This window comes from Rhododendron vialii, chromosome 4a, assembly GCF_030253575.1.
Source record: "Rhododendron vialii isolate Sample 1 chromosome 4a, ASM3025357v1".
In the NCBI taxonomy this organism is placed as follows: Eukaryota; Viridiplantae; Streptophyta; class Magnoliopsida; order Ericales; family Ericaceae; genus Rhododendron; species Rhododendron vialii.
This window is the reverse complement of record NC_080560.1, coordinates 10402842-10423981: the sequence shown is the minus strand read 5'-3', so window position 1 is coordinate 10423981 and position 21140 is coordinate 10402842. Positions and strand designations below refer to the sequence as shown.

General features: G+C 37.4%; 2 protein-coding genes across 2 annotated transcripts; both read left to right on the top strand.

Annotated features, from left to right (window-relative positions):
• Positions 1-12207: 12207 nt before the first annotated feature.
• On the top strand, positions 12208-14608 carry LOC131321985 (uncharacterized). The gene is made up of 2 exons (XM_058353055.1): positions 12208-12496; positions 14240-14608. Exons 1-2 carry the CDS (start codon positions 12253-12255, stop codon positions 14464-14466), a joined length of 471 nt encoding a protein of 156 aa, XP_058209038.1. The 5' UTR covers positions 12208-12252; the 3' UTR covers positions 14467-14608.
• A 1124-nt stretch (positions 14609-15732) lies between these two features.
• LOC131321984 (tetraspanin-19) lies at positions 15733-20313 on the top strand. Its single transcript, XM_058353054.1, has 6 exons — positions 15733-16099; positions 17272-17371; positions 18122-18202; positions 18321-18425; positions 19060-19251; positions 20074-20313. The coding sequence occupies exons 1-6, from the start codon at positions 15927-15929 to the stop codon at positions 20083-20085; spliced, it is 663 nt and encodes a 220-aa protein (XP_058209037.1). The 5' UTR covers positions 15733-15926; the 3' UTR covers positions 20086-20313.
• The last annotated feature ends 827 nt before the right edge of the window (positions 20314-21140 follow it).

Genomic DNA, 21140 nt, shown 5'->3' with positions numbered 1-21140 from the left:
AAATCTGCGGGTGAATCAAGATTCCAAAAGCCCCTCCAGACTTTGAGAACACACCCATTGAACTTTCCATCAATTCTCAATATAATCTAAGCCAAAATGTTGCGACCATTCCCTTGACCTATTCAAATCGATACCCCTTGATTTTCGAGACAATTGCAGCGAACTCATCATAACCACTCCTAAAACCCATCTTCAGAGTAGCAACAAGACACAAAATGAAATACCACTATTTTTGCAGATACCTGGAAATAAAGACATCATACACAATACAGGAAAATATATATTTCGCTAGAGCGGGACTCTCATTCTTTCACCTCTTGATACAAGCAATATTTCCACAAAGAGCACAACCGTATAATTAGATTGCCTCTGATCTACATAACAAGCATCTTCTTCCCCTTTCACTCTTGACTCAACCCAAACAAACTAATCATTACAGCACCGAGGACTTTTGAAGCTATTACATGCAAACTCCTCTTCCAAAGAGAAACGGCTAGGGTTGATCGGTTTTGTCAACGAATTCATTCAATCGACTAAATTATGTTGAAGCAGTTTCACGAGAATTATAAAGGTATTCATCTTGAAACCATGTAGAAGTTGAGGGTTTCTCTTGATGTACTTTGTAGGTGATGTAGGACAGATTGAAATAGAGCCAAGTGTAATCAAACACAAAGATAAAAGGGCTGTTTTTTTTGGGGCTGTGAACAGTGGACGTGAATAGTAATTTGTAAGAAGAATGAGATGAAGGGTTAGAGAAGGATAGGTTTAGTCATCACACGTAGAAAACCCAAGGCATCACACCTAGTGGCTCTTTGGCATCACACCAAAGAAAAGATTGCATCACACAATCTAATAGCTTGAAAACTACTCAATTTTTCATTCATTCAACATAATTTGCCATAAGGCTTACAATCTTATTTATACCCATTTCAACTTGACTCTAGAACTTTCCAAAAATAAATAACCTTTAGACTCCCAAAGACACATTGAACATAGACTCCTTGACTGCATTAAAGACATGGAAAACTTAATGACTCTCTGATCAACTAATTGACTCTTCGACTATATTTAACATTAATGACATGAAAAAACCAAATGACTCTTTGATCAACTAATTGACTCTAAAGACTTTGACTAAAATTTAAAGAGACATTTGACTTGACTAGAATCCAAAAGATACTTCTGAGAATCCAGTCCATGCCTAGCCAATATCCCAAGTTGGACCTGTTCATCCAACATGTGCCAAATTAAGGCTCGGGCCTTAGAACCATCCAGTCCAAAAGGCCATAACTTCCAACCATATGAATTTGCCAAATACCCGTGACCCCTTTGTATGGTCCGCATCAATAGGTAACGAAAGCATTTAACTACTTCTGGTCACAAATCCTAGTACTTGGTAACATAATGACCATGCTCCAACTAAAAGGCATATTTATCCTTCACACACCCAAAGAGAGCGCAACAAGAAGCAGGAGGCCTTACATAAAAAGAGTCAGACAACCATGGCTCTAAATTTTCCTGCGAAGCTAAATGAAGAAGATTTTTGAAAGGAAATCAACTTATCTAGAGAGGTAAAAATAGAGGTAAAAAAAAAAACACAGAGTGTGAGAAATTAAGTCCTATAGTCTTGAATGATACTCCTGGCAGATTAATACTGAACAATTTAGTCCAAGATTTTGCACCTCCAAGTTCTTTCATCACCCATATGCAGCAACCAAAACTTCCTCGGGGCACATATCTATTTACCAAAGCAAGGGATTCTCCAAATAAGTTAAAGTGCAAGTATTGATTGGCGAGAGTAGGAGGTAGCAGCATCTTCAAGAATGATTCGGAACCCATATCAAACGACACTATCGAATTGCGAGCACCACACTTCACGCGTGAATCATCTACAAGCCAATGTACGGCTCCATTCACGAAAGCGTGTGACCATTTGAAGCCAACGCCATGTATAGAAGGGGCAGAACTAATGCATCTCCACGATCCCGTGCCTTGTGTGTAAAGCTCAACCTTGGGAGGTACTTTGCTCATAATTGAATCTACCATGTTATAAGTAATCCTAAAACAAACTTACGGAGGCCTTGTGGCATGGACGGCATGCGCAGATTTACTTTCTAATTGATGGATTCCACAGGAAAAATATTGGGGTGATCTGTTCTTCTGTATAGGCATACCACCCCGTTGCAGCAACCTAGTATCCGGTAATACCCGAGTTGGTTTTCGAGCGGGTACTCCAATTCCGAATACTCCTCACCAAATCTTCCATACTCACCATACAAAAGATAACGTTTTTCTGCCCTATCAAAGCTGCAAGTCCAGCCTTGAAGCATTTCGTTGTTTGCTTTTCCGCTGCCAGCAATAACTGATTTGTTGAGTTGCGTGGTGATAAAACCTGGGCTTGTGATGAGAGAATACCATGATTTTGCATACAGATATGCATCGAAGAAGATAAACTGCAGGCAATCTCACTAGGATTTCAATCACTAACTCATCGAGTAAGTCGGCCATCGTTGTTTTCCTCGATTTTTTTGAGTAAGTGGTCAGCCATTGTTCTCGACGGAAGTTGATAAATAATTTGCTTGACACGAAAGAAGGCCTGTGATAATGGAGAAAGATAGGACAATGAACTTACACTTGTGGTGAGATGAATAAATTCCCTGTTTTGAGAGATCAGATCCTTCGAAAAGTCTTGATTCTCTACGCTTCCTGTCGGTTCTCCTATATTTGTGTGATTTGGGGATTTGAGAGAAAGACGGGGAACGGGGGGAAAAGATTGAACGATGGGTAATGGCGCAGGTATAGGTTTGGGAGGGTATGGGAGTGATACATGTAAGCTGGTTCTATGGACACGATGAATAACAACCTTTGACATCAATCTTGCGTGGGATCTATTTTAGAGTTTCACACAAATAATCAGAACCACCAAATTTGTGTAGAACATATATATTTTTTAGTGTTTCCGTAACACAATTAAAACTCATTTGGCTATCGACGAACAAAGGCTTGATCGGTTTGTTTTGGTCAAATGTTTCGTAATTCCTTAAGTCCATAGAACCGACCCATATATATAGAGCTGTGCTACGTGCACAGCAGGCTGTGCACAGCGGCCTTTTTCTCCCGCCTCGGGTCGCGCAAAGATGATCGGAGCCGCTATTCTGAAGTGATTTTGGGTGTTTTGTTAACGCCTCTAATGATATCGAACGAAGCTCATTTTTTACAGAGACCTTAAACAACATATTTTGAACAAAATGAGTGGCTCCGATCATCTTTGCGCGACCCGAGGCGGAAGAAAACGGGATCTGTGCACAGCATGCTGTGCACGTAGCTTTTCAGATATATATATATATGACCACAATTCTAAGTAAGATCAACTCCAACCAAGCTCTATAATGCTCGAAATTTCTATATTAATGAAAGGTTTTTTAATTCACTACATCTTTCATCAACTTTTTGAACCTTATTATGGAAGAATTTTGGAAACACCCATTTTTATTTTTAAAGATTGATCTCCAAAATAGTGATGATGTCATCATTTTTGAAGACCTAAAGTAAATTTAAAGACTCCGAGGCCACAACAAGTGAACTTAGAACCGTCCAAAATGCCACACCACCTTATTTTGATGTGACGCCCGACAACGTGAACACGACTCCCCAATAATTTTTTATTAACATTTTCACAATTCGCGAAAACATATCTGTATCGCAAAAATTTTCAACGAAATACGAATCGAAGTATGATCTTATCCAAGATTTATATCGGATCAAACAAAGATGAATCGAAGTATGAACTTATCCAAGATTTATATCGGATCAAACAAAGATGATTTATCCTACGCGAAACTACTACCTGCGAGTACCTAAAAGAACCTATTCACAATCCATACATTCGGAACAGAGCGGTATCAGAACAGCGTAAAAAAAGAGCGATCCGACTTGATTTTACAACAGTCAAGCCAATAAAATCCATTACTAACAATAATTAACAAAACCAAGAATCAAACACTAGCAACAAAATACACCAAAGCAAAAGAAAAAAACGAACACCCTAAAGAGCATTCGATATTCATAGTACAGGATCCAAAATTTTCGACAAAAAAAAACCCTAATTCAACTTTCAACCCCTAACATCAAATATCATACTGAACAAGAAGAGTCCCTATATATATATATATATATATATATATATATATATATATATATTGCATACATATATGTATGGATCTCCATGTATATCAACGTCTGATGTGCTTGACCTTGTACCAGCCTTTTTTGCAGGAGTCTCCCACAACCTTGAAACCCCTCTTGAAGAAGATCGTGACCCCCCTGGCCCTGACCCTCACCTGCTGCTCTAATTTCCCCATTCCCTTTCCTCCGGCTAAAGAACAGAGTAAACCTAGGAAGAGAGAGAGAGAGAGAGAGAGAGAGAGAGAGAACTGCTAGAACGGAATGGCGTTGGGAGGGATTATAAGGGGGATTTTAATGTGGGATTCCAACGCATCGTTGCAGTTTGGACACGTGGCGGCGTCTACCATTTTATTCGTTGCTTACGTTGATTGCGGGGATAAGCATCTCGACGAGTAGTGTTTTTTTTCTTTCCCGGGGGCGGATTAAAAGAGTATTCTGGCCAAATTACGTGCGTCTTGATTAATTTTCTTTTGCTCCGATTAAAAACAAAGTATTTATGGCAATACTAATAAATTTGCGAGAAATAAAAAATCTAATACAAATAAATAAGAAATCAAACTCACCGAATAACTGGACTCTTGCATTTTACTAGGAGGTTAGGAGTTCGAGTCTCCTTACCTGCGTGTAGGTGTTTTTCCCTCAGAAGGCTTTTTATTCTTTTTTTCTATCCTACGATAGACTTATTTCTAGAATTAGCTGAGTTGTTGGACTTGGTTATCTCGTGGACTCTTACAATTGATGTAATTTTCTGGGTTTGTACTCTGTACTCCATATTTAATGTAAAAATAATTTCCTTTATCGAGAAAAATAAAAATAAAAAACCCGGACGAAACCATTAGGCCGACATGGGATAAGCATCTATGTTAACGTCTGTGATTTGGACCGCACTTTGTATGGCTGTTAAGTCTTGAACGTTACCTCTTGGGACCACTTGATTGTGCTTTACAAGCTGCGTGATTCTTGATTTCTCGATGTCCACACACACACAAAAAAGGACCGTTATGAAGGTTAAATAAAGGAAATTGATTCTCAAACCCTCCTTTTATTCGAAATTGGGGAGCCTAAAGTCTTCTTCACTTCACAATTCTACTCAAAAGATATTTTCTTAACTCAATCATTATTCTCACTTAGCATTTCTCTTTTACCTATCTTTCTAATTATTATTCTCATTTCTCTATCTACTTATTATCCAAAACACTACTCAAATTACAAACCAAACAAAGCATAAGCGGTTTGACCCATCCGGGCCGTTCAATTTCTACAATAGACGGCTCAGATTTTATTTTAGCAATGAACGGATAAACGACAGAAATCTATTCGGCTGAGATGAAATTGAGCCGTCCGTTGTCGAAATTGATGGTCCAGATGGAGTTAACACATATGCTGTCTAATGGATATCAAGCTCCCCGGATCCCTTTTTTTATTATTATTATAACCCCCAGATTTCTTTTACTCAAATGCATTCTTCTTCTTTTTTTCCCTGTAGTGATGCAAAATTACAAGATTATCTTTTCATGTGTAAATGAAAAATATATGAAGGGTAATTTTATAATTCTAGATGAATGATGACAAATTTTTTCTTTTTGTGCCTTTGATGACAAAAAATTGAGCGCCTTTGAACAAAAGATGAGTGTGAAAATCAATTTTCTTAAATAAATAAATACTCCATCTTTCTGGCCCCAAATTGTTGTATTAATGTTGTTCATGTTGTGCTTTTTAAGGTCCATCGATAGTAGAGATTCGAAGACTCCAAAAATATCATGGAAAACTACGTTAAAAAGTCCAAAATTACATGTTTATTAATCATATAAAAGCTCTTTTATTTGTCGGGAGTCAAAACTTCAATAGATATCGATGAAATGTAAAATATGTTGGGATACGGCTGAGCAGATGGATGGTGAGAACAAATTTCAATATACTCCATTCGTTGATATTTAATTATCCATTACGATTTTGAGTGTATTTTCAACTGCTTATATCTAATGTTTTTTGTTTTTGAAATCATTGCCTTATAGAAAAAATTGAGATCTATCAAATAAGATTCATATTGCATATTTTTAACAATATACTTTGGAAGATATAAGCCGTTGAAAATACACGTAAAACTATAGTGGACAATTAAATAGGAACGGAGGAAGTATCTATCTTGATTGAATTCGTGGGCCCGTGCCATGCATTTTTTTTGCACTCATGCAAACCACAAACTTAAAAAAGACTACAGTACAACTATCAATTTTAAGTCCCGTTACGCTGAGATTTTTATTTTTTAAATACTTATTTGTCACAGACAAGTCATTCTTTCATAATATATTACTTTTAATTCAATATAAGTTTTGTTAGCCAAACGGGGCCAAAAGTTTTATCTTGACAGAGGGGTAATAAGAAATTGGGTAAATTATTAAAGTCTCCTCAACTTTGACACATTTCCACTTAATCTCATATGCTTGATGGTGTGGATTATCACTGAAAAAGTGGGTATATAAAGTGATTCCCCAGCTGGATAAACTCGAATGCATACTTTTTGACCATCTTAATGTGTAAAGACATTCAAAAGCTACCCAAGTTTTGATATTTTATGGTGTTTGAGCGTGTATATTGTGCAATCATTGATAACCAAATCCATCCTCCACTAACAAAGGTCTCATTTAATTAAAGTCGATTGAAGTAAGGCTCGATATGAATTGATCCTATTAGAGGTGTCAACAGACAGTGACATATCAGCCCGACTTGTTTATTTCCATTCCAATCGTGCTTCGTGCTGGCCTGTTTACTTTATCGTGTCGTGCCATGTTATTTTTTTAATCGTGTCGGGCCGTGCCGACCTATTTACTTAATTGTGTCATGCCGTGCCATGCCATTTTTTAATCGTGTATTGTCTTGTGCCGTGCCTATGTTGGCACATCTCCAACTGTGTTTCGTCGAAAAGAAAAAAAGAACTTCGAAAAGGGTAAAAATGTTATGCTACATTACCGAATAAGAAATTAATATTTTTTTTGGTATTAAAATTAGTATTTGGTGTGCCATGCCCTTTCGTACTCGTATCGTGCTCGTGTTGTGTCCGTCTACAACCGTGCCGTGCCAGCCCGATCGTTTGACACCTCCAGATCCTATAAAAGTTTGATACCTAGAACATTGGACGAAAATACTAATGTGAAACCTACAATATTCTAAACATAAGTTTAAACTTCAACATATGAACGTGGATCAAAAGATTGTGAATCTCATTCCTACAAGCTAGGTTGCCATTGTGCCACTTGCTAAAAACCAGAGTTGCAAGACAAGCCCAAGTACTTTTCAAATCATATCTTTTGATTACTAAAGAGTTGGGAAAGATTCGAAACCTGTCTTTTCAGACGTATCTAGATATTTTTATGTTTCGTTTGAAACTAGTACTAGTATAAGAATTGTGTCTGGTAGGGGGAGAAGGGACCCAAACCACATGTATCGTGCCCAAAAAGTGCTGTACTTCCGCCCAATTTCAAAGTATTGCCGGCCTTTTCCTCTCATGTGATTGACTTGATATGAATTGTTAAGACAAATTGACCCTATTACCCTTTTTTTCCATCTGAGATGCACCTCCTTTTTTAACTATTCCAAAGACCAATGGTTGATTAATTTTCTTTCCAAAGCTTTAGTGCGAATATTTTTTTCAATAATGTTATTCACATAATAATTTAAACACAATAATCTACACAACCTCTCACATATATATAGACCCATACATAATAGTGTGTGTGAAGTCTACATGTATGTGAGAGGTTGTGTTTAGTATTGTGTTTAGATTATTGTGCGAGTATTATTTTTGTATTTTTTTTTGACTTTCGAAATAAAGCTATTTTACCAAACAACGCTGCTAATCACGCATACATTTGCGTACAGATTGTGCACAGATTTTATTGTGGGGTCTATCACGGATCCCACACAAATGATCCGATCCGTTCATTAAATGTAAAATATTTTTTCAATGATTCCCGTGAAAAATCAACTCAATCCGATACTTATAGGTGCTTAATCCAATCATCCAACATTTTATTCAGATTTTCGACTGTATCTATTGGTATCAGATTGAGATAATTTTTCGCAGGAACCTTTAAAAAAAATGTATATTTAATGAACGGCTCAAATTATTTGTGTGAGATCTGTGGTGGATCCCACAATAAAATCAGTGCCTAATCTGTGTACAATTTGTCTTTGTGAACAGACTTACTGTTTACCAAATTTGGACACCAAAATAAGCTTGCATAAACTCAAGTAAACAATTAGCCATTTTTCCTTTAAAAAAAAGTTCACTACAAATATCTCACGAGTTATTTATTAAAATATTATTTTTGTCTTTAAAGCTTTCATAATTAAGTCTCTACTTTTTATTTGGGATCCTGTAAAGCAGATACTTGATTATAACAATCCTATAAACAAAAATTAATCATAAATCCTTTAAAATAAAATGATCAGAAAAATAAGATATTCGCCTCGGGTCAAACGGATTAAAAATTGGGGCAGTTAATTTTTTAACCATATTTTTTAATATACAAAAAGTCTAAAAAATCAAGTGCTCCAATTTTTATTCCATTTGAATGGGCGCGAAGATCTTATTTTTTTGATCATTTTATTCTAAAGGGTCGTAATTAATTTTTGTCTCTAGAACTATCATAATCAAGTATTTGCTCTATAGGGTCCAAAATAAAGAACAAATACTTAATTATAAGAGCCCTACAGACTAAAATTAATTATGACCCTTTAAGATAAAATGATCAAAAAATAAATTTTTTGCACCGATTCAAACGAATTTAAAATTGAAGCACTTAAAACTGTATAAGAAAAATTAAACAGACAAAAAATGCAAATTTTAATTGATGATAAATATCATTAGTGTAGTTATAAAAGAAGAAAAAGTTGATAGCTAAACAAAAAATATGTACCGTTCATGAGTTAGTTTATCTATAGTATTTATTAGTATACATGATGTTAAGCACGCAGCCTAAAATGGTAAAGGAAACTATTAGTAGTAAAGTAAAACAAAAAGGTGGAAAAATTACTTTCGTGGGAAAGTGTGCGTGATTTTGTGGGAAAAATAACCACGTACTCTTTTTGTTATTTATAGTGAATGGTGGGTTATTTCCGTCATTTTGGGAGTAGACCTTTTTACCTGCAAAAAGTCACAAACTCTCAGAAAACGTACAAAATTGAAGAGATAAAGAGACCACTTAGGCCATCCACAATATTGGTGCAAAAAATGACTCATAATGGTATAATTAAACTTTGAAATATCTTTAGAAATAATCAAATTTTGAGCTTTGAATAATCAAAACTAGCAACATTTTTCAATAATCAAAATTTGTGAATCCCACACCACATAAATTAATGTTGGAAATTCGAGCGCGCAAACCCACAAACTACACACACAAACGAAGAACAAACCCACAAGCCACTTTCTTTGTTTGAATTTTTTTCGCATTTGTTAATTTTGCGCCAAACTTTTATGGGTTATTAATTCGTTTCAACGAGAGGAATCAGAAAAGTATTTTTTTTTATCCAAGTATTTTGAAAAAAAATGAATTTTTCAACTAAAAAATGGTTATTTCTTTTTTGTTCCTTTCCCTATGGCTGAGTAAATGAAGAACCTTGCCCAAAAAAAAAAAAAATGAAGAACCTTGCATTCTTTTCCAAATTCAAGAACACATCTGATTTTTTTTGAAAGATTAAGAGGGTGGTGGATTTGTGATATAGGCTACAACGATAGGAAGAAAAAAAGTTTCGGTGTTGTTTTGATAGATAACTCTAGGAAGAACACCATATATTCGATAAATTTTTGCCCAAAAGTAAAACGTAATGGAGGGAAGTGAGTGGCGGGAAACGGAGGGAGAGAGAGAGATTGTGTGAAATTATAGTGGACCCTTTATTTTGGTTATGGACTATATGTGACTATTGTGAACGTCAACATTGTTAAGTTTAACAACCTCTTAAATGAATAATCAAAAGCTGATGTGTCAACTTTTGATTATCCATTTTTGATTATACCACTGTGGATGGCCTTAGGCCCCGTTCCGGAACGCGAAATAAGTACTTATTTTTTAAGAAGGCAATTTCAAGCTCAAAAATGATGGGCTTATTGAAATCTAAAAATATGCATTATGGATCTTATTTGAAAGATCTCATTGAGATATTTAATACGGTGCAAAAAGAATTGAAAAATTATTTTTCATTTACATTATTTTTGAGTTTGAAAATGTGAAATAAGTACTTATTTTTTAAGAAGGTGTTCTGAAACGGGCTCTTATAGTAGCCCAGAGAACTGAAGGTAGATTTCGAAAATCCTATATGTACCGACCAAAAATGTAGGGAAATCGTACTGACGGCCGCGCGCGGTCGTCTCCGGCCACCGGACGGCCGATCCGAGCCGTCCAATTTTTTTTAAAAAAAAACCGAGGGGCCTAACGCGGGAATCAATGACATCCAATGTGTGTAGGGTGCTTGATCTAAACACCCTATTTTTCGTGTATATATGTACATGCCGCGCGTGGCCGTCAGTGTACCGTCGGTATGGAATGGTCGGTGCAAATAGCACCACTTGGTAGATTTTGCCAAAAACTAATTCATAAGTATGTGTTGCTACTCGTGAGGCCCGAGAAAGACGCAAGATTGTGTGTGTATGTGCGAAACCGTGCTATTTAATTTTATATGCGCCGCCAAAAAAAAAGAAAAGTTGATTGATAAGTCTTAGAATTTTTTTTTTGTACAAGATGTTTTCGACACTTTTTACACTTAACGGGATTTGCAGGAATCAATCACGTTGTATTTTTCTAAATTAACTTGAAAACTAGTATAGCGCGTGAAATGTTTGGAATTGTGTTGGCGCCCGACACCCCCTCGTGTCTGCCACTGCTTTCTAATGTCCCTTCTCTTTCTTTGTCTCATAGTAGCTGTTTCCTATCCAACTTTTGCGAAAAAGATATTTGCACAGAGGAAATTGTATCGACGGCCATGCGCGGCTGTCTCCGGCCACCCGACGGTTGATCCGAGCCGTCCAAAATTTTTTTTAAAAAAAATCGAGGGGGCTCACGCGGGAATTAATGGCATCCGATGTGTGTAGGGTGCTTGATCTGAACACTCTTTTTCTTGTATATATTTTGCATATATACACGAAAAAAGAGTGTTTAGATCAAGCACCCTACACAGATTGGATGCCATTGATTCTCGCGTGAGCCCCCTCGGTTTTTTTTAAAATTTTTTGGACGGCTCGGATCGGCCGTCCGATGGCCGTCGGTACTGTTTCCCTACGAAAACCATCGGTGCAAATAGTAGTACTCTTTTGCGAGCTAATTCGTATTTGCGTGGCTTTAGTGTTACAACATGATAAGCTAAACCTCCTGTTTACAGGATAACCATTTTCATTGATGTACCTTTTGATTCGTATTCAATAAAACCCCAACCGTTTAGGCCCAAAAGAGAGAAAAAGATCATGCCTCTATGCTGTGGAAATGACAACCGAGCCTTTTGATTTAGACCCAAAACAAAATGTGTTTTACTTAAGTCTCATTCTCATTGGCAATGTTCAGTTAGAGACAAAAGTATCTCACCAAAGTCTTATATGACTAAGTTTTACTTGTTGGTCAATAATGTAACAAGATGGTGTCACTGTTGCACTCAATATTTAATATCAATGAGATAACCTTCTGGACTTTTTACCAATTTCCTTTTCAAAACCTCCTCTTAACCATTCATTCATTTGGCTCATCGAGTTTGAGACTCGTATGTAAAACCACCTTAATTGGACATCAACAAGCGGTAGTACTAACCTCCAAATTATACTAGCCAATTTAGTCTCAACATCGTAGTAGCCTCTAAACTCCGCAAGACACATGTGACTCGTTCATGTCTTTACCAATGTCCGATCAGTGTGCAATTTTTCAGCATACTTGCCCCTCGACCAGCCGAATAAAATGAATAATTTTGATCATTGAATCCACGATGGGCCCAAGCCCATTTTGCACCATAGACTATATATACAAGTAATACTACAACATGAGAAATTTGAAAAGTGGGTCGGTCAATTGAACGCAAGAACAGATGGGGAGCTGCGCGGTGGTGGAGCTGCAGAGAAACGCGCCCAAATGGAGCAAAGTGATCGACGAGATAGTGAGGATGGAGAAGAAGATATTCCCAAAGCACGAATCCCTCGCTAGATCGTTCGACGAAGAGCTGAAGAGGAGGAACAGCGGGTTGCTTTACTCGGACGTCGACGGAGATGTCGCCGGCTATGTCATGTATTCGTGGCCTTCTTCACTCTGTGCTTCCATTACCAAATTGGCAGGTTCAGATCCCCAACTCCCTTTGTCTTCTTCATTTTGCTACCTGTATCTGTTCGAATTTGTATACGGTGGATGTGATATTGTCCCACATGAATGGGGGATTTTTTTTAAGTTGGTGGAAGTATGTGCTAGTGAAATAATTCTGTGTTTTGAATAGATTCCTCTTTGTGAATTTTTGGACAGGAGATTGATTAGGTGAATCTGCAAAAAAACCCTCGTTGTGGAATCTACATAAGAATACAACTCCCGAGACAACTGTGTGTAGATCCGTTCGATATATAGACCCACAACTTTTGTCTACGTTGTATTTTTTCTTTCTTTCTTTCTTTTGCAAAGGAAGGATACGTAGTAGAAGAAGGGTTGCCAAGTCTGAATCGGATTGCGATAATATATTGAAACAGTAGAGAGATAAAAGAACTTTAGCCATGAAACCAATGTGAGGTGGTGCTATAAATCTGCAAACATTTGAAACAGTAGAGAGATAAAAGAACTTTAGCCATGAAACCAATGTGAGGTGGTGCTATAAATCTGCAAACATCGAACGGTTATAGACAAAGTTGTGGGTCTACATACATCAAATGGCTGCAGTTGTTGTGTTTTAAAGTTGTGTCCCCGGACTTTTTGATCCCTATATTTCGAACACACTACAGATAGGTGAAATATAAAGAAGGGTTGAGATGAGTTGACTGAATTCGTATTGGTACCTAATTTGTCCAAGAACTGTGAATTTGGGCAGTTCAAGAAAACTCAAAGAAGCTACTTGCAGAACTAGAATTTTGCACATTAGTGCTGTTGAAATCAATTTTGGTACTATGATTAGCGGAGTGATTGAGATAGGGGCGGAAAGGTGCCCCGCTATCTTAAAGGTGATACTAATGGTTCATCCTGTGATAAGTTGCTCAGATGTGTAGGTATATGAAACTGTGGCAGCTGATAATTGATAAACAATTTGAACGAGCCGAGCATGTGATTGTTCAACCTTGGTTTCTCAAGTAGCTTGCTTTTATGCACCATAAGCCAAACAAGCCGAGTTGTGGTTTCTTTGAGCTTGTTTGAAGGCTTAGCAAGCTTTCAAAAAAAAAATATTGGTCAAGCTTGGTTTGGCTGTGTAACAAGCTTTGGCCGAGCTAACACGAACTCAAGTAACTTGGTTCACTCATCAACACTAGAAAACTGATTGTTTTGTATCAGCTTGAGCTTTTGTTCGAATGATGCATATTGGTGGAAGATATAAGGCTACCCAATAACATGGAAAAATCGCAAGTTTAAGTTCCACCACAGTATGTCACTGTTCATTCATTTCTTCTAGAATTTGCATTGATGATTACGCGAGACACATCTATGTATTTCATTAGTTACTTTCATGTCTCTTTTGCCAATTAAGTTTCTTTTGGCTTACCTATTCCACTTCGTAGTAATGGGGTAGAGCCAGGGTTCTGGTTGTGCAGTTGTGACTTGTGATGCTTTGCCAGCTTTGTAATACTATGGAGAAACGATTTTGAAAACTTTCGGCCCCTCCAAGTACCATGAACTAACAGAAAATGCAACAAGAGTCTGGTAGTTTTGGTTAAAATGGAGGTCATCCTAGAAAAGAAGTTAATTACCAGAATAGGATGGTATTTGAATATCCTAGAATAGAAAGATGGATTGCTTATTTGCTGAAAATGTCTGCAATGTTATTTCGCTCTGTGACCCACTTTGATTCTTATACCCTGTGTTTTTTGATTGACGGGGACAAAATTTAGTGAAGGAGGGCTATCGGAGGCAAGGCCATGGAGAGGCTCTGCTGGATGAAGCAATTAAGAAGTGCAGAACTAGGAGTGTCCAACGCATATCACTCCACGTCGATCCCTCCAGAACTCCGGCCATGACGCTCTACAAGAAACTGGGTTTTCGAATCGACGACCTGATAGCAGGTTACTACTCTCCGGATCGGAGTGCTTATAGAATGTACTTGGATTTTGATGAGTAATTGGCAGCATGGAGCTTGAAACATATGAATTCATCTCCTCTAAAAAATGAGAGTAGCAGTTTTGTATATTTGTTTCTGCCTGAGCCAATGTGCGAGAATATCTTTTTATTCCCCGTCAAATTGATGAAGCATCTGATCTATATATGTAGCATCGTGTGAGTCGCGTCATCCATTCCGTTTGTAGAGTCATTTCGTCGATGAATCCGTTGGTTTAACCTCCCTCATTTACTTTTACGCTTCTTGCTGGTCTTTTGAAGATCTTGTCAAATGCAGTACTACTCCATAAATTACTAAACCCTGACTTCAGATGATTTTGGAGAAAGACAATTCGACCCTAGTTGGATATCAATACCTTCTGGTATCCCTAATCGAATGCCGTCGCAATGGAAACCTGAATCTCATATTTCGCTTGTTTATTCTTTCCTATCATCAATTTACTCATATTAAGGAGGGAGATGGCAGCTATCCTTGGAAACAGTGTGAAAGTAAATAAATTTTGTGTAAGTACATAATTCTTTATTTAAAAAAAAAAAAAAAACGTCGGAAAGTAGTTGGAGCTGGTTCGGATGTTCGGTTATTTAGGGAAAAATTTTGCACGTAAAGGAATTGATGACTTTGAGTCAGCATCTATTCACTTTCCTATGAATAAAAAACAACAGTGCAAAATGGAACTTCTTTTGTTAGTATATAATCTTCAAATCTTTCCTATTCCATTTTGGGACAATAGGAAAGGAAATTGATTTTCACTCTCCTTTTGTCCAAGTGCACTCTATTTTTTGTCCTTATTTGGTAGGATTACAAAACTACCCTTCGTTCATTTTTTCCTTCACGTATGAATAGTGTCATCATGTAATTTTACATCACTACAAAATAAAATAAAAAGAGTGCATTTGGATAAAAAAGGAGTGTGAAAATCAAGTTTCATAGGAAATGCGCAAAACAATGCTGGTCCAAAATTAATACTGTAGCAAAAAACGAATTGTGCGGTGTGGTTAAAAAAAAAAATTTGTCGAATTAAAAATATTAGATATGTCAATTTAAGGGAAAAAAGTGTCAAAAAAAGGAAAAATGATTTTGGCACTCCACTTTTTTTTTTATAATGACACTTTAAAATTTGCCTTTTAGTGTAAATATTATACATAATAAGACATATTAAAAGATAAATTTTGGAGTGCTATCATAAAAAATTAAAGTGCCAAAATTATTTTCCAAAAAAAAAAGAAAAAAGGGAAATAAGAAGAATGAAAAACTTGAAATTCAAAAGGCGCAAGAAACAAGCGAAATGATCGGCTATATAAAGCGCCAGAAACAAACAACAGAAATGCTGTTCGGTTATTCCTCAACCCTCCATCTCCGTGCAATTGCTTCCAAGTTCTAACCCTAAATCCTCACGCAAGGTTTGGGGTTTTTTCCAATTGGTCTGCAATTCAACCCACCACTATCGATTGGGCAATTCGGAAATGGGGAGAATGCTGAGGAGCTGCATGCAATCGCTGCTGAAGCTGGTGAATTCGGTGGTTGGTATGACTGGGATTGCTATGATACTCTACGGTCTCTGGATGATTAGGGATTGGCAGAGGCATATGGACGATGGCCCTTCCCCTTTCGTCGGTCCCGATACTCCTGCCCCTTGGTACCCTTTCCCATCCATTCTCACAACCATGTGTGTGTAAATAATTAAATATATATGGATTGTGTCTATGGATTTATGTATGTTATGCTTTTTCATCTCCCTTATAAAGTTTTCAACGTTTTCCAAATACACAAGTCTTTTTTTTTTTTGGCTTGTCATTGTATTTTTATCACATATTCGAAACTTTGGTGAGTATTTGTGTTTGGGATAAATAATGCAATAACAAGCAAAAAGAAAAACAAATTGGGCTTGTGTATTGGCAATTTGGCATGGTCTTAGGAGTTTGCTCCTTCTTAGACAACAACTGTCGGAGCCACCTCATTCCTGTATAAACATGTTACATGTGAAATGACTATGGGAGAGTTTGTGGGGATTAGTCCGAGGTGCGCGTCAGCTGGCCCGTGACACCTTGCATTTCCAAAAACAAGAAAAGAAATATTTATGATCTGCAATGTTGCTCTGGTGGATGAAAGAGAGATGGTGAGGATTTGTTTTTCACCCATTTTTGTGGGGGCCCTCAGGAGGGGAATAGATAGGCGCTGGAAAATAGGCCTGAGCCAATTGCTTTGGCATATTTGACAGAGAATTTGGTCAGCTAGGGATTTGGCTTGGGTTGGAGATGGTTTTTTTTGGGGAAGTTTGTGCAAAATTAGGGGTTTTGGGAAGGGAAATCACTTAGTGTTGGATGTGCTCTTTTGCGAAAAGTTTTGATTCATCATTTAACTTGTTACAAGAGTGGGGGCCATCTTTCTTTTTGAGAGTAAAGTTGTTTATTCGGGTGCTTTTCCATACACCTTTTCTTTCTTTAACTATTTCTCTGATTACTTCATGCCTGGTTACTGAGAAATGGGAGGGAAGTAGAGGACAGTGCATCTAGGGGGAAATGGAAGATTTTTTTTTGGTATTGAGAATGCATAGCTAAACTTTTTTCTCAAATATGGCTGTGGCTGACTTGCATTTGTGTGACCCAATTCGAGTTTTTCTGTGGCTGCTGAATGTCAAGTTTGCCGGATTGCGAAAATCCTTTACAGGGATATCATCATATAGGAAATTATATATGTAGACCTGAGATGTTGGAATTTGGTTTTGTTTCAACTTTCAAATGCTTACTTTGCGCCTGTTACATTTTTATCTGCACGAAATGTGTTTATTTAAATCCAATTAAAATGCAGGTTCATGTACACGTTTCTTGCCCTTGGTGTCACTTTGTGTGTGATCACATGCTCAGGCCATATTGCTGCTGAGACTTCTAATGGCTGGTGCCTTTATTGTGTATCCTTTACTTGAATCGTCTCATTGATTCCTTCTTTGTATTTAATCAAGGTTTACTTTGGTGGGTTGGGAATATACTCTGAAGCACTTTTTTCTCTTAAATTTCAAGAACTAAGATCGATCGATCTGGATTCTCTGGAATCGTATTTGACTTGCAGGCTTACTGCCCTTGTTCCATTTTCTAATTGGCAGAGTTTAGAAGTTTTTGTTAGAAGCTTCACATTCAGAGCTGACATCACTATTTATGTCATGTAGTGCTATTGAGTTCAAGTCTCTCACACATAGAGACCATGATCGTCTATTAACCCATGCTGCCAGTGCTACCTTGTAGCCACGCAAGGCCTTGAAATCAATGAAATGGCTAGACAATGAATGAGCAGCTGACATCAAAACTTTGCCTGTTGTTCATTTGAATGCAATTTAGGCATGCAATTTATTATTAAATCGGAATATTGTTGTGGATCTTTTCTTAGTGTGTACTTCATGTCATTAGAGAACCCCTGTTGTTGGGACTGACCGAAACCTATATAACTTTCTTAGTGCTCTTTTCAGTTCTGTTTGCCCTGTTTGGTGAACATTCGAGTGGTTTCCTCAAATTCTTGTGATGCAAATGTATTTGGTTTTGGCAAGTGGATTATGATGCTTTTCTTCACTCGTTCTGAAATGGTTGTTGTCGAGAACTATATGAGACGATGATAGTTATTGCGCACTTTTTAGATTTGGTACATTGATGACCTTGATGGGTTTTAGTATATGGTGTTTGTCTTCTTGCTTCTTGTGCTGGAAGCTGCAGTGACTGCTGATGTATTCCTGAACCACAAATGGCAGGAGGTATGTTACAATTAAAACAAGTCATTCTTGATCCAATGATTCAAAGGTTCCTGCACTGAGGATGCATGTTAATGAGTTATATGTTGTCTTTCTCATGTATTTTGTTGCCTGACATCAGGACTTCCCTGCGGATCCAACTGGCAATTTTGACGAGTTTAAAGACTTCGTCAAGAAGAACTTCAAGATATGCAAATGGATTGGCTTGTCGGTTGTGTGTGTACAGGTCTCTCTCTCGCTCTCTCTCTCATTGAGCTCGCACAGATGCACAAAGACATATGCGGAATCCTGAGAGCTATTGGATTCTTTAGAGAGGTGGTCAGGATTTTTGATCAATCATCTTTTAAATGCTACTAACTAGCTTATTTCATGGCATTAGACAAAACACGGAAAGAAAATAAACATGTCACCAAAGAGTATTAGTGTGACATAAGACCACTGAGATTTGTTTGGTTAGAACTTCTCTCAGTTAAATTGCCTTTCTCACACTTACTTTGGTTTAATCCTCCAGCTCACATTGTTGAAACAAATTGATCGTTGGCAACTAGTTAGTGGACTGTATCAGCCTCTGATCCATGGTTCCATTCTAATTGCACTTCTCTTCTTTTAATCTTTTTGTCTGTTAAGAGTGAATTTGTAGGTTTTTACCAAGTGGGGACCCTCTATGTAATCATTTTTTTTCTTTCTTGTCTCTCTTCCCCACCCCCCCGCCCCTGCTCTTCGTGGTAATTAGTATCTTTCTTTTGTTTTCCTATTCTTTTAGTTTAGACATGAAGGCTCATGGATATTCATTATGTGCTGAATTTTCCTCCCTTCTCTCTGATCTCATGTGGTTAAGTGTCAATGCTCTTCACTTGCAGTGTCTGTGTATGTTACTGGCTACGATTCTGAGAAATTTAGGACCACATTCCGAAAGATGCTATGACAGCGATGATGATTATATTCCAGACCGGGTTCCACTCTTGAAGAATTATGTTCATCCACATTACGCTGTTGGTGACCCTATCTATGGATCCAAGAATGATTCTTGGAATGTAAGAATCAATGATAAGGTAATGGTGTGCATTGTTCATTTAACTGTGTTAGACCTACATGAATGCTCCCCCTCGCCCTCCCTATCATTTTGGTTTATCATGGCCCTATTTTGCCAAGTTATATATGCCATGAGTCCTTCCTTGACCTGTGTTTCTCTCGAAATTTCATCTCTTTTAACTTTTAAAGTTGTCGTACTCAAGAATCCTACTTTTAACATTTCTTACTGCACCATTTCAATATTGTTTAATATTTATCTCCTGTCCTTGGATCTACGTAAAAATCGTAACCACTATGGTTTGTTGTGCTGATTATTATATTGCCTGCCTTTTTTAAAGTCCCAGTGTTAGTGATGAACTAGGAAAATTTAGACAAATCCACTTGGATTACCTTTTAATACGCCGTTTTACTCAATAGTCAATATTTTTACTTTCGTCCGTACTTGTATCTGTTCTGCTTGACCTTTGGACGTTTTCCTTGATATCTTCGCTTCAGCCCTAACAAAATATGCTAAAAAGAAGGTAGAAAACCTTGTATTAAAAAGAAGGTAGAAAACCTTGTATTAAAAAGAAGGTAGAAAACCTTGTATCTTCACTGGTGTTACTGAACCCATGTTATCAAACTTCTATTCATAAGCATAGTAACTATCCAATAGCAACTCTTTATGCAAGTTTATCTTAAGAAGAAAATCAGTTTATTTTCCATGTTTACTGACCCATTATTCGGTTATTCTATTGCCAAATTGCGTCTTTACCATTTTCCTGCGGCTATAAATAGTGCTACCTTGTTACAGTCGGACCAGCACATTGATGATATCTCTTGTTTCTCCTTTATCTTTCCAGACAAACAGGTGAAAGTGGATTTGGAATGGGAAGATCCTCATTTGGATGATGAAGGAAGATCAAAAGCATGCCGAGGTTAGGCTAAATATGAACATATACTGAATGTATTGAAAGAGAGGGCATTGACAACAGTTGCATGAACAGTAGAATTCCCTGTTATTCTGGAATCCTTCTCTTAAAACCGTTTCCCGTAAACAATTGAAATGCATTAAATGAAAGGTAGAAAGTGAACTAGAAAAATGTTAAATCTGTCAAGCTTTTCATTCTCCTTCGAAGTTGCCTTCTCAAATGGTTGATTCGGGTGCTTTCCCACTCAGTCGTAGAGCCTAACCACTTGTACTATTAGTATCGTGAATGAGATGTTGAATGAGAGAGACTTTGTTCGGCTCGTGCCTTAGTGGGGCGGTAAAAGCCTATTGGTGATTGACTCCTTGCGTGACTTACGCATTCCATGGGTCTGGAGTCCCCATAGTCGTGCCCGGGGTCAGTAGCTGCAATTTGGGGCCTTGTGGACACCAATGCTAATTGCATTGGCTAAAGTATTCCTGATTAGTCCGAGGAGCGCACAAGTTGACCCGGGACACCCTGCATTACCAAAAAAAAAAAAAAAACTATTCCTGGTGTAAGTAAGTAATTGCTTTTGGTTATAGAAATTGGGACAGTTTTTAGTGCTATAAACTGGATGGAATTGAGAAACCAAGCTTGTCAAGTTGGTTGTCTCATTTCTCTCTCCAATGGTGACCTGAGTTCGAGTCCCATGGGGAGTAGGTTTGGAGTTCAGGGCTATAAATAGCCTTTGAATTCCCCGTTGACTAACATACTAACACTCCGCTAACCTCCGTTGATGTATAACGTATGACAAAAAAAAAAAAAACTGGATGGAATCACACAGAATTTGCGGATCAAAAAAAAAAAAAAAAATCACACAGAATCTTCTTCCAACTGTTATGGCTTCTTTAATCACGTGATAATCATACTCTATACATGACATGACGTCATGATTGAAGTTATAATCTTCGCTTCTTGGAGTCGTATTTTACTAAGCATCGTGATTAGGGGTGTCACAG

Coding starts and splice junctions, on each gene's coding strand:
- LOC131321985 (XM_058353055.1), top strand. CDS start 12,253: ATGGGGAGCTGCGCGGTGGTGGAGCTGCAGAGAAACGCGCCCAAATGG. Junction 12,497..14,239: donor TTCCATTACCAAATTGGCAG/GTTCAGATCCCC, acceptor GACAAAATTTAG/TGAAGGAGGGCTATCGGAGG.
- LOC131321984 (XM_058353054.1), top strand. CDS start 15,927: ATGGGGAGAATGCTGAGGAGCTGCATGCAATCGCTGCTGAAGCTGGTG. Junction 16,100..17,271: donor CCCGATACTCCTGCCCCTTG/GTACCCTTTCCC, acceptor ATTAAAATGCAG/GTTCATGTACACGTTTCTTG. Junction 17,372..18,121: donor ATGGCTGGTGCCTTTATTGT/GTATCCTTTACT, acceptor GATGGGTTTTAG/TATATGGTGTTTGTCTTCTT.